Here is a 13,423-nt window from a genome sequence, read left to right on the forward strand (position 1 = left end):
GTAATATTTCATACATACAGAATATGAAACATGGAGATGTGAGAAAGGAAGGAGAGCTCTCGTAATGGACAGGGAGCTGGAGGGAGACATACAGGAAGTATAACAGGATTGTTTGTAGAGTCTTGAAGAGGGAGGCACACTCAGACATTCTGCCTCCAAGCTAAATGCCGCCGGCTCCAAGACATGTAAACAGTGTCTATGCATATGTGAGAATGAGAGTGTGTTTTTTTTTCTTTCTTCTGTCGATATCTATAAATGCCTGTTTTATCCTTTGAGCATTAAATGAGTGTGGCTATATACGAGTGTGTGTGAGAGATTAGTTTCCAGAAGCGAACACGAGCATGCAGTCTGACGCACTGTTGTGGATTAAATCTCATATTTATTGATCTGTCTTGAGAAACTCAAATCATTTTGGGCTGTGTGATAGTGTAACACTGCAGGTCTGTTGCCGTTCTAGCTGCTGCAGTGGACCTGGGAGGGTCCAGCAGCTCAGAAATACAGGCAGAAGTGTAGATTTGCATCTATGTTGTGTTTTCCCATACATCCGCATTCATTGCCTTGAAGATAAACACAGATAAATTCCACATTTCCTGCATGCATCAGTTCACAAATTCATTTAAATACTTAAGCATGCACAATATTTTAAACTCGATTTCTCCTAATCATCATCTCATAGCAGTTGTGTGAGTGGGTTTGATTTTGAAGCACTGTCCTACCATTTTAAGTGTTTGTTCTCTTTCTCTCGGCTTGAAACTGAAGTCCATAGCTGTGGTTTTATCATCCCCACTCATCTTTCTCTCTCTTTAGCTCTTTTTGTGTGAGAGCGGCTTTCTTGCCTCGAAGCTCTCACTCTTGAATGCAAGGACATGTCTGTGTCTGAAGCAGAGTGAGAAAATGGAGAAAGTGAAAAGAATCAAAAGCTGAAGAAAGCTAGCGCTGAGTTTAATTGGATTTTGGAGGCTGTATGGCTTTGTATGGCTCACGTACATGACAGACCAGAACGATTTCAATCATTTTGATAGTTTCCTTGAACAGAAGTTAGTAGGATTTCTTTTGGTGGGTGGACTGTTAGATTTGAACAGAAACTGGTGGACACATTTGCATGGACAGAAATCGCATCGCAAGGGCAGATATTCGTGAATTATTGGAATTTTTCAGATTCAATACATGTAAAGCTTTGTTAAAGTCATACAAAAATATTTTCTGCTTGTCCCTTACTCAATTCCTATGGGCAGCAATAGACATACTGCTTATCAAGATGACATTTTAATAGCATAATTCACATCAGCAATAAAATCTGACAGCAATGATATCAAAAATGCTGATTATTTGGTTCAAATCATGCAAAAACAAATGTATTATCGTTCTTGTCCAGCTAAAAAAACAAACAAAAAAAACAACAGACATCTGTTTTATCAAAGAGATGATTGGCTCTTTTAACTGGAAGGCGGGACTTCTGTTCCTCTAGCTATCATAATGAGCGTGGACCCATTTTATACAAACTATACAGTATTTATTTATTAGTTATTTTAAATTGTGCCTATGTTGTTATGTGATTTGTGTTGTTATTTGTGACTGTTTGTTTTTATGTAATTTTATTGTGATATTGTGAAGCACTTTGGGCAACCTGGTGTTAAACTGTGCTATATAAATAAACAAACAAACAAACAGTACCGATCAAAAGTTTCAGGTCAGTATTTTTATTTATTTATTTTTAAAGAAATTAATACTTTTATTCAGCATGATTACACACAAAATGTATCAAAAGTGACAGTAAAGACATTTATTATGTTACAAAATATGGCATATTTCAAAGGAATGCTGTTTTTTAACTTTGTATTTTTAGAACTTTTTAGAACTTTGTAGATTCAGCTTTTCCATTAGAGGAATAAATTAGACTTAAAAATATATTAAAATAGAAAACAGTTATTTTAAATGGTAATAACATTTCACATTTCTGCCTTGAAACCTTCTGGAATATCTTGATTCCTTAACTTTAATTGTAACTGCATTTCTGTACAGTATATGATTTTTGTTTGTTATTAATTTATTTTGTGGCAATTTAACAGCATGTTGATTCTTTATTCAACATGCAAATTCAAAAGCTAAAATGAGCTTAAATGCAAGTAATGATTGAATGTCTAACATGCCTCTATTTCTCTTTCTCCTTCTCTCTTCCCTCTTTCTCCAGAAGAGCAGCAGCCTTTACACAGGGATGAGGCCATCTTCATCGCCATCGCGTCTGTCTCTATTGTAGCGGTCTTGATCGTGGCGCTGTTCTTCGGCTATCGCATGATGATGGGTGAGATGCAGTACTCTTTACTGATTGGCTATTTGGAAAAGGAAGGTCACGTCATATTGTTACAGTGTTGTGATACATTGTGTGCATACTGTGTTTATTACAGGGGAGTGTAAACAGGGTCTGCACAATATGGACATGATAGAGGCCGCACCGTCAGAACCGTCTCTGGATTTAGACAGTTTAAAGCTCCTGGAAGTGAGTTCAACTCTTCTAGCTGCCACCAAATATGTGCTCATTATCATATTTTGATTTTGAATTGTATTGTAATGAACTTGAACCATCTGTATTTGTTTATCATGTAACATCTGCTACAGTTCACACCTGAATAATTTTTCATGCAGTTGATTGGTCGAGGACGCTACGGTTCTGTCTACAAAGGATCACTGGATGAACGGCCAGTCGCCGTAAAGGTTTTTACCTATGCCAACCGGCAGAACTTCGTGAATGAGCGCTCCATCTACCGAATCCCTCTTCTGGAGCATGAGAACATTGCTCGTTTTATTGTTGGCGATGAGCGTCTCACGACAGATGGGCGAATGGAGTACCTGCTGGTTATGGAGTACTACCCTCATGTAAGTATTGATCTGGTATAAGCCTTCTTTTCTCGCATCCTTAAAGTCGTATATGACACTACTCTGGTGCCTGCTTGCCCTGCTCGGTGTAGTTTTCCACATTTTACCTTCATCTGTCCTTTATTCCTCGTCTCTTTGTTTTATTAGTTTCTCCTGACTATTTCTGTCAAAGTCTGGAGTGGAATCGAATGTCTTGCCGCTATCTGGTCAGGTATTTTTATCCATGATTCAGATGGATTTCCAGCAGGCAGCAGGAGAAGGTTGACTTGGATGTTAGCTTTGTGTTTTAGTTGTGCCTGTTCATCTTTCTCTCTCCGTCTGACTGACTGGCTCCTATTGTTTTCATTCACTTATTCTGTATCCATCTGCCATTGCAGTCAGAGAAGGTGTTTTTCTGTCAATTTTAAATAGAGAGATGAATTCACAAAACAGCTGCAGCACTTTTGCATTTCAGCACAAATTTCTATTTATTTAAAGAATAATTTCTTTATTCACTAACCACCTGCAATCCAGTGCAGCACTAAATGTGCTGAAATTATGTGCTGCAGGGATGACGTATTTTTGGAGGCCAATCTGGAAGTTAGCATCCCTCAACAAAAAAGAAATAGGATTTTTCCATTGGCTTTTGGATTATTGCAGAAAATAAGCTCTGTGACCAACAAAAGTTTATGATATTTACACATTTTGTTCATTGTGATAATCTTCACAAATGAGCTCAACTATGAATTTTGAAGCCTAAATACCATTGCAAAATACAATACAAAGTAAAAAGCTTAAATTAGGTCATATATTGCATAGTTTGAGTTAGAATAGTTTATTGTTAGCAACCGCCGTTTTCAACATGTAAAAGCTTTTAAAAATCACAAGTGAGATATTACTAATGTATTTTATGTCATACAACAAAAAAACATGAAAATATATTATGCTTGTGTTAACATAAAAAAAAATTTTTGACTTCAGGACGATGGAACTGGAAGTTCAAAAATGCTAACTTGGTTTTGGGTTTTAGGACTCATTCCTGCAGCACTTTATAGCACTGTATTTAAATGTCATTGTCACTTTTTTTTTTTTTTTTTAAATACAAACATGCCACCTTTCTTTGTGAAGTGGGCTTTTTATAGATTGATTCTTCTTTCAAAAACTTCCTGGCATAATTAACACTGCATTAAAATTACCTGGGAAAAAGTGGTAAGCTGAATTTTGCTTGAAAGTTATTTTATGTTCATTTTTATTGATTACAGCAACAGTTACACATCAATATTGCTCACCAAATGAGTGTTATAAGTAACTGCGCATATATGCGAAGTTGAGTGCACTTTCAGCTTTTTAAATAGTCAATATGGGTGTCTGGATTGACTTTTACATATTAGTTAGACTTTTACATTCCCAGTAAAGTATGTCAGATTGCAGTAGTATGTTGCATCCTTGACAACCTCGCACTCAGAACCAGCCTGCAAGTTGGGAAATTACGAAGTGCAAATTTCATTTAGAACAAAGGCTGTTTTATGCCGTTATCTGTCTTATTTATGCATGTTTATGTCGCTATCTAATTTGCATAATTCCTTTAATTGGGTGCTAAAACAATGCAAACACAACATGCAAATAAACAGACCTATCAATGGGCACAAGTCATTCTAAGTCATTCCCCCCACATCTTTCAGAACTCACACAAAACATGCAAAATAACAATAGCCCAGCATTCTTTGCAACATGTTTTCCTGTACATTCCTGTTTGACATGTTATAACCTGCGCCTGTTCTACCCGCCTGGGCCTTTTGAAGGGCAGTGAGGAATGAGACACACCTTTATTGTGTCTGGCTGCAGACAGACAGCACTCTGTTGAGACATCGCTGTGTTTGCTCTTGCCCTGTTTCACTTCTGATGTATGAATTATATAATGAACTCCTAGCCTAAAGCCAAAGTACAGGAAGAACCCTTGTAGGTGAATGTTCGTTTCCTATTTAGACATGAATTGATGGTTTGCTTTAGGCTGAATCGAAGAACTTTCTGGATTTTGCCTTATATGCTGTACCTTTTGAACTCTGCAACTTGAAATGATTATATCTGAGTTATAATTTAAGGTATTCAATTGCTATGAAAGTGTATACCAGACTTTCACACTCAAGATTTTTTTTCTAATTAAAACATGATTATATACATAGTGGCAAATTAACTGGATGGAAATAACTATCTTAATTTAGCCACTGTTTAATGAGTGATTGAGAGTTAGCTAACCTGAGGGTTTCAGCATGAAGTTAATTTTAACAGATCTTTTAAAAGTTTTAGAGACATACCAAAAGTCTGAGACATACCAACTAATAATTAACAGAATCCATCCAATCCTTTGCTTGTTTTCCCACTAAAAATGACATAACTTCCTGTAGGATATCATTACTGGCTTTAGTTAGTTTAGTTAAAGGTGGCATATGAAAATCTGACTTTTTACATATTTAAGAGGTATAATTGAGTCCCCGGTGCATCTTCCGACCCAGGAAATGTAAAAAAAAGATTAACCCAGTAATTTTTTTTGGTAAGCCTTTCTCTGCAAGCTTGTGAAAAAACGACACGCTCAGATTTCGTTCCCCCTGTGGTATAACACATTTTTATCAAATAATACGTCATTAATAGCGGTTCACTTCCGTGATTTGGTACGATTGCTTTCACATCAGCAGCGAACCGTACCGAAGTTCACTTGAACCGTACCCCAGACCACCCTTTTTAAGCGGACTCGGGTACGGTTCGCGGGTGCGCACCGGAGTTCGGAAGACCGCGTTTACATCATCCAAACGTACCGAACTCTAACGTCAATCGAACCCGGGTGCGCACCAAAAGTGCTAGTGTGACACGCTCAGATTTCGTTCCCCCTGTGATATAGAAAGGGAATCTTATTATAGTATTTCCGTCCCTTAATCTGCAAGTTTCCACCCACAGCGCCGCCATTGTGTTTTCGCAAATGACAACGGTGTACCAGTTCTAACGCCATGAAGCAAAGCTTGCTAACTGTTCTGTCTGTGGCTGCACTTACGACCACAGAACACTATTTAGGGTGCTTTCACACTTGGTTCGATTGCTTGGTCCGAACCCGAGTTCGATTGCTCCCCCCTCCCCCTGCCCCCGCTGGACTGTGTTCACATTATATTTGTGTGCGCTCAGAAAACCGTATATCAGAAGTTTAAACTAATATGGTTTAAAATAGGCATTTTCAAAATGATATAATCATTTATATCAAGGGGAAGTCGTGGCCTAATGGTTAGAGAGTCGGACTCGTAACCCAAAGGTTGCGGATGTGTGTGTGTTCACTGCTGTGTGTGTGCACTTTGGATGGGTAAATGCAGAGCACTAATTCCGAGTATGGGTCACCATAATAGGTCTCTTTAAAGGAATATTGCAACTTGTGGTGTTCAAATTTTAAATTCCTAGACAGCATTTCATGCAAAACACCATCCCAGAATCTGTGGATCATACAATAGAAAGACAGAAATGTCATTTAAAGTTACTCAAGGTTGAAAAGCATGAATAGAAAAGTTAATTGAATTTTGTCATAAATGTGTGTGTGCTCTCTATTGTTATCCTGTCATTTGCTTAGCAACATACTAAAGTCAGACTTCAGTGAAAGCAATTATGAGTCAAGTCTACCATGCACTTCACGTGAGGAGCCATTTTTGTTGTTTTGTGTGGCACATGTGCCTAAAAAGAGCTCTGAAACATCCCTTATAGGGTTCCATGTCAGTTAGGATGCTGCCTCAACCCTCTACGGACACCTTGGCAATTGAATCGCCATTGGCTAGTAATTTTTTTAGTTTACTCGCCAGACTGATATATATATATATATATATAACTCTGAAGTGCTCAGTCAGAGTGTTCGGCGAGTGAAAATATATATGTGCTAAACTTATACTTAGCCTCCAACTCACACACTGGCGAGTAAAATCTGAGAATTTATTAGCCATTGGCTAATATTAGACATAATTTAGTCGCCAGAGTGAAGATTTAGTCGCATATGCGAGTGATTTACTCGCAATGTAGAGGGTTGCTGCCTTAGAAGACAGCTGCCTATGTGGGCAGTAGACAGCAAAAGCAGCACACTAGGTTTTGGAGCAACGTCTGTCTGTATTAGTCAGTGTTCTGTCTGTCACACGTTGTTAGAAAGACGGAATGCCTGGACCAGTGTCTGGGGATAACAACATTTTCCCTGTCGCTATGGTAACATGGAGACTCAGGCAGGGCTTGAGGGAAAGCGATTGGCTTTTATGGCTCTGATGTACACTTGCAGGTAGATAATCATTGCTCTACCCAGAGTGCCCTGTAGTCTGTTAGTTTTCTCTTGCACCCCTCCATCCTAGATGACCGGTCAAAAATCCCTTGATCCGTCGTTGTTATCGGTGCAGAGCCAATTCGCTATTATTAACATGCACTGCAAGGCTGCATGATTAATACATTTCTCAATTATTAGGTTAATTGTTTATAAAAAATATTTGTTGTTGATTTTAGTTATATTGTAGCCATATTATAATATTACCTTATATGTGAATCTTTTTATTTTTATTTTACAAAAAAATATATTTTATAAAAATACTGTATGTTGTTTAATTTATATTATAATTATAATATTCAATTATAATATTTTATAAAAAATATTTATTGTTGATTTTAGTTTAGTTGTAACCATATTATATTAGGCTACATTATTTTATTTTGTTGATTTTATAAAAAAATATTTGTTGTCTGTTTTACTTGTACTGTAACCATATCATAAAACTATCTTATTTATCTGTTATATTGTAACCATGTTACAATATTACCATATATGTGAATCATTTTTTTTAATTTTACAAAAAAATATATATTTTATAAAAAATATGTTGTTTAATTTATTACTATATTATAATATTCAATTTAAAAAATATATTTATTGTTGATTTGAGTTTAGTTGTAACCATATTATATTACCTTATATTTTGTTAATTTTAAAATGATTTGTCTGTTTTACTTATATTGTAACCATATCATAATACTATCTTATTTATGTTTTATTATCTTATTTACATTTAAATATTTGTTTTGTGTAGGACAACTGCATGCCAGGTTCTTTAATTTAGAAAATTAAAAAATGCAACAATGCCTGTATTCTAGACTAATTTGATTGACCACTGGATCATCAACAAACACATCTATGATTGGTTACAATGCTCAACCAAGTGCAAAACAATGTTGCAAATAAAATATTTCATTGCGACAAGAGTGAACCAAAATTAAATTCTGTAATCATCACTTCATTCACATTTGTCGCATCAGCCACAATAGTTATTATTTTTTTTTATCGGTCCTATGTCGCAGTATTTCAAGAGCTTGCCATCAGGACAGTGACCTTAGTGAGATTACAATTCAATGTTAAACGCAGCATGCCACAGTGACAGTTAACTAATAAGCAACTATTTGACCCACCTTTTGAATTGGCTCACAGTATGACAGTTATTGATATTTCTACAACATACATAATTACATCCGCCTCTCTACAGCACTGCATGTACTGTATGTACAAAAGCTTCCTGTTGAACTAATTAAATCTAATCTACAGTATTACTTCTGTAGTTTAGTTCGGGGAAAAAATTCTCTGTTATGTACAGCACTGTTTGCTGTTGCTGGTAGTTTTAATTGCGTTGCCTAAATACCCCAGAGGCAGTAATTAGTTGCAGGCGGCTTTACATTCAACTTTGTTGAAGCTCCAATTCATTATTCAAGAGCTTCATAAGCTTCATATCTGCTCTGCAGAGATTTGAAATGCTAATGTAAAAGCAATGATGAGAAAAAAGCAGCAATATTGATGTGGATAGATTGTTACTGTAGAGCAGTGTTAAAATCACAGTTCTTATTTTCTACAAGCGAGATGTTACTGCTACTGCAATAACTACCATGTCCATGTTCTTTCATGACCCTTTTAGTGGTGTGTTTCAGCAGTTACAGGCTCTGTGTGTGTATGTGCTAGTTTAACTGTAATGTGTCTGTTTGCAGGGCTCCCTGTGTCGGTACCTGAGTCTGCACACGCTGGACTGGGTGAGCTGCTGTCGTCTGGCACATTCAGTGACGAGAGGACTGGCCTACCTGCACACCGAGCTGCTGAGAGGAGGTGAGGGTCACCTCTACATCTGTGCACACACACACATCCTTCATTCTAGCTCTTTCTTTATTCTTCACTAGCTTGAGGTATATTTGGCTGCCCATTCGAAGGAATGAAACCGTGTTGCTGTAAACCAGTTGATATCTGTGTTTAGAGGTTTAATTGGGTCATTTTCATGATGTCAAGTGAAACAAGATACTGTATTTAATGAGACAAAATGTAGTGTGGAACTAAGTTGTTAAAGGTGCAATAGGTGATTGTCTTCAGAAACATTTTTTGTTATGCTGGTTGAAAGTCTCTTCACATCCCGATAGCAATCATTAAGTTAAGTGGTCTAAATGTATTTGTCTGTATTTTATAGGCAAGCAACTAGTTAATAGTGAGAATTTGTCCCTATACTAAAGTGTTACCGATTTTATCTATTGGGAATTAATTGAGTAAAACGAAACACTACCATTCAAGAGTTTGGATTTAGTCAAATGTATTTATTTATTTATTTTTTGAGTTTATTAAAGACAATTATCATGAATCAGTGATAACAATTACAGATGAGAAAAATGAAATATTAAAATTAAAGGAAAAGATTAACAATTAATACAAGATCCGGTATATTCTACTAAAATTCTAAGACAGTAGTCTAAAATCTAAGTGTAATAATCTTTAGAAGTTAAAGATAAAAGTCTTTGCAGCATGTGATGTGAGCAGAAGAAAAGGAGAAGCCGGTTGAGAATAATATAGGCCTATACTTGAGACATCGTTTTACAACATCACGGGATGTTTATGTCTGATCAGAGGCGTCATGCCCATTCAAAGTGACGTGCCCCCTCAGATTTTTGAGCCAAGTGGATTTTGAATGCAGCTTCCAAAACATCGTATCGAAAACAAAATAAGGGGTATCGCCCATCCCTAATACAGACGCGTTTTTACAGCACTGCGCATTAACCAATCACACACGATGCTGTTGAGCTTCTGAATGCAATGACCAATCAGAGGCGTTCAGATGAGAGTGTTATGATTAGTAGCCTAACTTGCACTGTTTTTATTCACATTAACTTTCAATGTTAAATTCACATTAAATATAAACTCAGTCGTATTAAAAATGTTATGGCATGACACCCATATTTACTTAAGTAAACAGACAGGTTTTTATGCATAGTTAATAGATTACATTATTAGGTTACTTTGACCATCGCCCACTATAGATCAGCATAATCTATAAAGGTGAGAATCAAGATATTTCATGATACAGTTAATGCGTTTGGGGATGTTTTGAATAAAAAGAAAAAAATAAATAAAACATAAGTGCTGTTGTGGCTGCTGTGTGACGAAACCCGAAAAAATGAGTGCATGACGCCCCTGTCCAGGGTCACATATACAGGTTCAAAATGACATGAGGGTGAGTAAATGATTTTCATTTTGGGGTAGACTATCTGTTATTTTCACCCCATCCTTATAAAGAATAAGTTAAACCAAAATGTTAAAACCTATCATTATTTACTCAAATCTTCGTGCCCCCTCAAAAATAATGAGTGCATGACGCCCCTGTGTCTGATTGATAAATGTCAAACAGTTTTATCCATTATGTCTTACCAGCTGTTCCACTACCTAAGCTGAATTAAGTTCAGGACTAGGTCACGGTTACATGTCCTGTGTAGGTAGAAGTCAGATAAGAATAGAGACATGGGTTGTGGTTTTACATCTTTTGAGCAAAAAACAGCAGAGCTTACAATCTTCAAATATCACTTTGCAACAACCACCAGCTCTTGGAATAGAACACTTAATACATCCTTGCATATACATTTTTTTTGCAGAGAATAAGTTTCCAACATCCTATTCAAACATCACTTAAGCATAACAAAATGTATCTTTTATGTGTCAAATGAAAGAAAAGAAAATATATTCATATATATTTAGTCAAACCTTTTAAATGTCAAATGCGAGAAAGAAAAATACTATGTCAATGGAATACGAGTATGACTGGAATTAAACAAAATAATGAATATAAATGAATAATACTTGAGTAACGGTAAATGAATAACATAAGACAGTAATATGGATGTAATGTAATAAAAATCATAAATGAATAATAAAAGAACTCGTAATGAATGAATACATTTATAATGAATATATTGAAGGAATATGAAAAATAAGAAAACATAACCATATTAAAAATTTGCATACACCAATATATCAAGCAGGGATGCATTAAATTGATCAAACGTGACAATGAATATATTTATAATGTTAAAAATATTTATTTCAAATAAATGCAGTTTTGTAAGTCGCTTTGGATAAAAGAATCTGCTAAATTAATAAATATTAATGTTTCTAACTTTCCATTCATCAAGAATCCTGAAAATATGGTTTCCAAAAATATCAAATCAGCATATTAGAATGATTTCTGAAGGATCATGTGACACTGAAGACTGGAGTAATGATGAAGAAAATTAAGCTTTGTCATCATAGGAATAAATTACATTTTAAAGTATATTAAAATAGTAATAAAATGTAACAATATTACAATTTTATTGTATTTTTGATCAAATAAATGCAGCCTTAGTGCATATAAGAGACTTCTCTCAAAAACAAACAAACAAAAAAACCCAAACTTTTCAATAGTAGTGTATATACTTAAGATTTCAATCCAAGAACATTGCAATTCAGTTTGTTTCTGCTAGTGGTGGCTGATTCACCACAGGTGTGATGGGCATAGAAATAAATCCTAACACAAGCCTTTTAAGTTTCGCACCAGCTTGCAGTTTGAACTAGTGATGACCGGTTCGCGAACGAATCGTTCAATTTAACCGGTTCTTCTTAGTGAACCGGTTGAACCAGTTCACCAAATCGGACTGAATCGTTTGAAACGGTTCGCATATGAACATGAGTCATCTGACCACTAGGAGACTTTAAAGATGATCACAGATTCATCGCTATTCAGAATTCCCTTAAAAGCCGTTTGATGTCTGACTTCAAATCTTCAAATAAGAAGCAAGTACTTATTTTTCCATTTCGATGTCAACAGACTTTGCTGTGTGAGTCTGATTGGCATATAATTTAGCAGAAGTCTGGTGGGAGATATAAATCATATAACATACCCTGGAGGCGCAGATGTGTTCATAAGATATATGACAAGCATTTTAATAAAGTCGTGTAGAAGAAAAATAGAGGCTGAATACAGTATTGAGCAAGGTGAATGTTCTGTTGTTCTGGTTTTCTGTATGTGCTTTCTTCCGCTTGTTTCTTCAGTGAATGGTTCTTGAGTGCTGTAGACACAACACTCTTATGCTGTTAGCTGCCTTATACCTCCATAACTCAGCAGGAATGTGTGTCTAACCACATGGGTTAAAAAAAAAGCTGTGCGAATCCACCCAAAGAGCCAGTTGACTGCTCGGCTGCGTCACATAGAAGCTGCCTTCTCTAATCTGCACATCTGGGTCAGACAGAATGTTTTCTGTACGATGAATGAGACACTATTCATTTTTTACGATGTGTCTTTGTGTTTAACAGAACGACGGCGTGTAGTTAAGAATGCAGAGTCGCTGGAGCTTCTTGGCTGGAAAAAGCTTCTTAAATTAAAAAAAGACATTAAGATGGACAGTTTGAAATATGACGGTTACCCGAGACGTTTTCCATGGAAGCTGGTTTTCAATTCAGCATGAAAACAAAGTGATCAGTGTTTTATTTTTTTGGTCTAATTGAGTCTTTGGCTCTTCCGCCAGCGTGCAGTGCAAAAGCGATAACACTCGGCTAATTTGTGCGTCACGCTCCTCATGTTTCTCTGGGTGCTGCTGAAGCATCGCCAGATGTCTGCAGACAATCTGCAGCTCGTCAGACCTCGAGTTCATTTCCCGCTCGGCTGTCTCTGACCCTACCCTCATTACGAACTGATCTCAGAGCAGCCGTTCACCAGCTTCCTGCGTATGTCGTCATTACGAGCTGATCTCCGTACAGTCGTGCTTCAGATTGCTCAGCCGCTGCCCTCATTACTGGCTGAACTTTAGAGCCAGACAGGCAGCATGCCTGTGGAGGATGGGGGAAGGACTGGGAGAGGAACTATTACTCCTGAAACTATTACTCACATCATGTGCTTCTCTCAGCGCCCTCTGCTGGCTGTGTTGTGCAAGTGGTTTGTAAAGACTTTCCAAAAACAATATGTGACCCAGGACCACAAAACCAGTCAGAAGTCACAAACACAGGTATATTTGTAGCAATAGCCAACAATTGATAGTTTTCACGTGACGTCACACCCTTATAGGAACGCCCACCTGGAGGGCAAAACGAAGCTTTGCTCCACTGACCGCCAGTTATTTTTACGCAGTTTGCATTAAGTAGTAATGTAGTAAAACGCAGATATTAAAAGGCGAAATTCAGTAAACACCTTATTGATTGTGTATATTTTGTACAGGCAAGCAGATGAAGCCAGAATATAAA

At 36.6% G+C, this 13,423-nt stretch overlaps 1 protein-coding gene across 1 annotated transcript in view; it reads left to right on the forward strand.

The window, feature by feature from the left end:
- The first annotated feature begins 2,110 nt into the window (after window positions 1-2,110).
- The window catches only part of LOC107751503 (bone morphogenetic protein receptor type-2-like), a 26,919-nt gene continuing 15,606 nt past the window's right edge, over window positions 2,111-13,423 (forward strand). Inside the window, exons 1-5 of the mRNA XM_016567246.1 lie at window positions 2,111-2,126; window positions 2,192-2,302; window positions 2,406-2,497; window positions 2,644-2,874; window positions 8,887-9,001. Coding sequence (XP_016422732.1) covers window positions 2,111-2,126; window positions 2,192-2,302; window positions 2,406-2,497; window positions 2,644-2,874; window positions 8,887-9,001 — 565 coding nt within the window. The remainder of the gene's footprint in view (window positions 2,127-2,191; window positions 2,303-2,405; window positions 2,498-2,643; window positions 2,875-8,886; window positions 9,002-13,423) is intronic.

Source organism: Sinocyclocheilus rhinocerous, unplaced genomic scaffold (genome assembly GCF_001515625.1).
Source record: "Sinocyclocheilus rhinocerous isolate Xijiao unplaced genomic scaffold, SAMN03320098_v1.1 scaffold3639, whole genome shotgun sequence".
Taxonomy (NCBI): Eukaryota; Metazoa; Chordata; class Actinopteri; order Cypriniformes; family Cyprinidae; genus Sinocyclocheilus; species Sinocyclocheilus rhinocerous.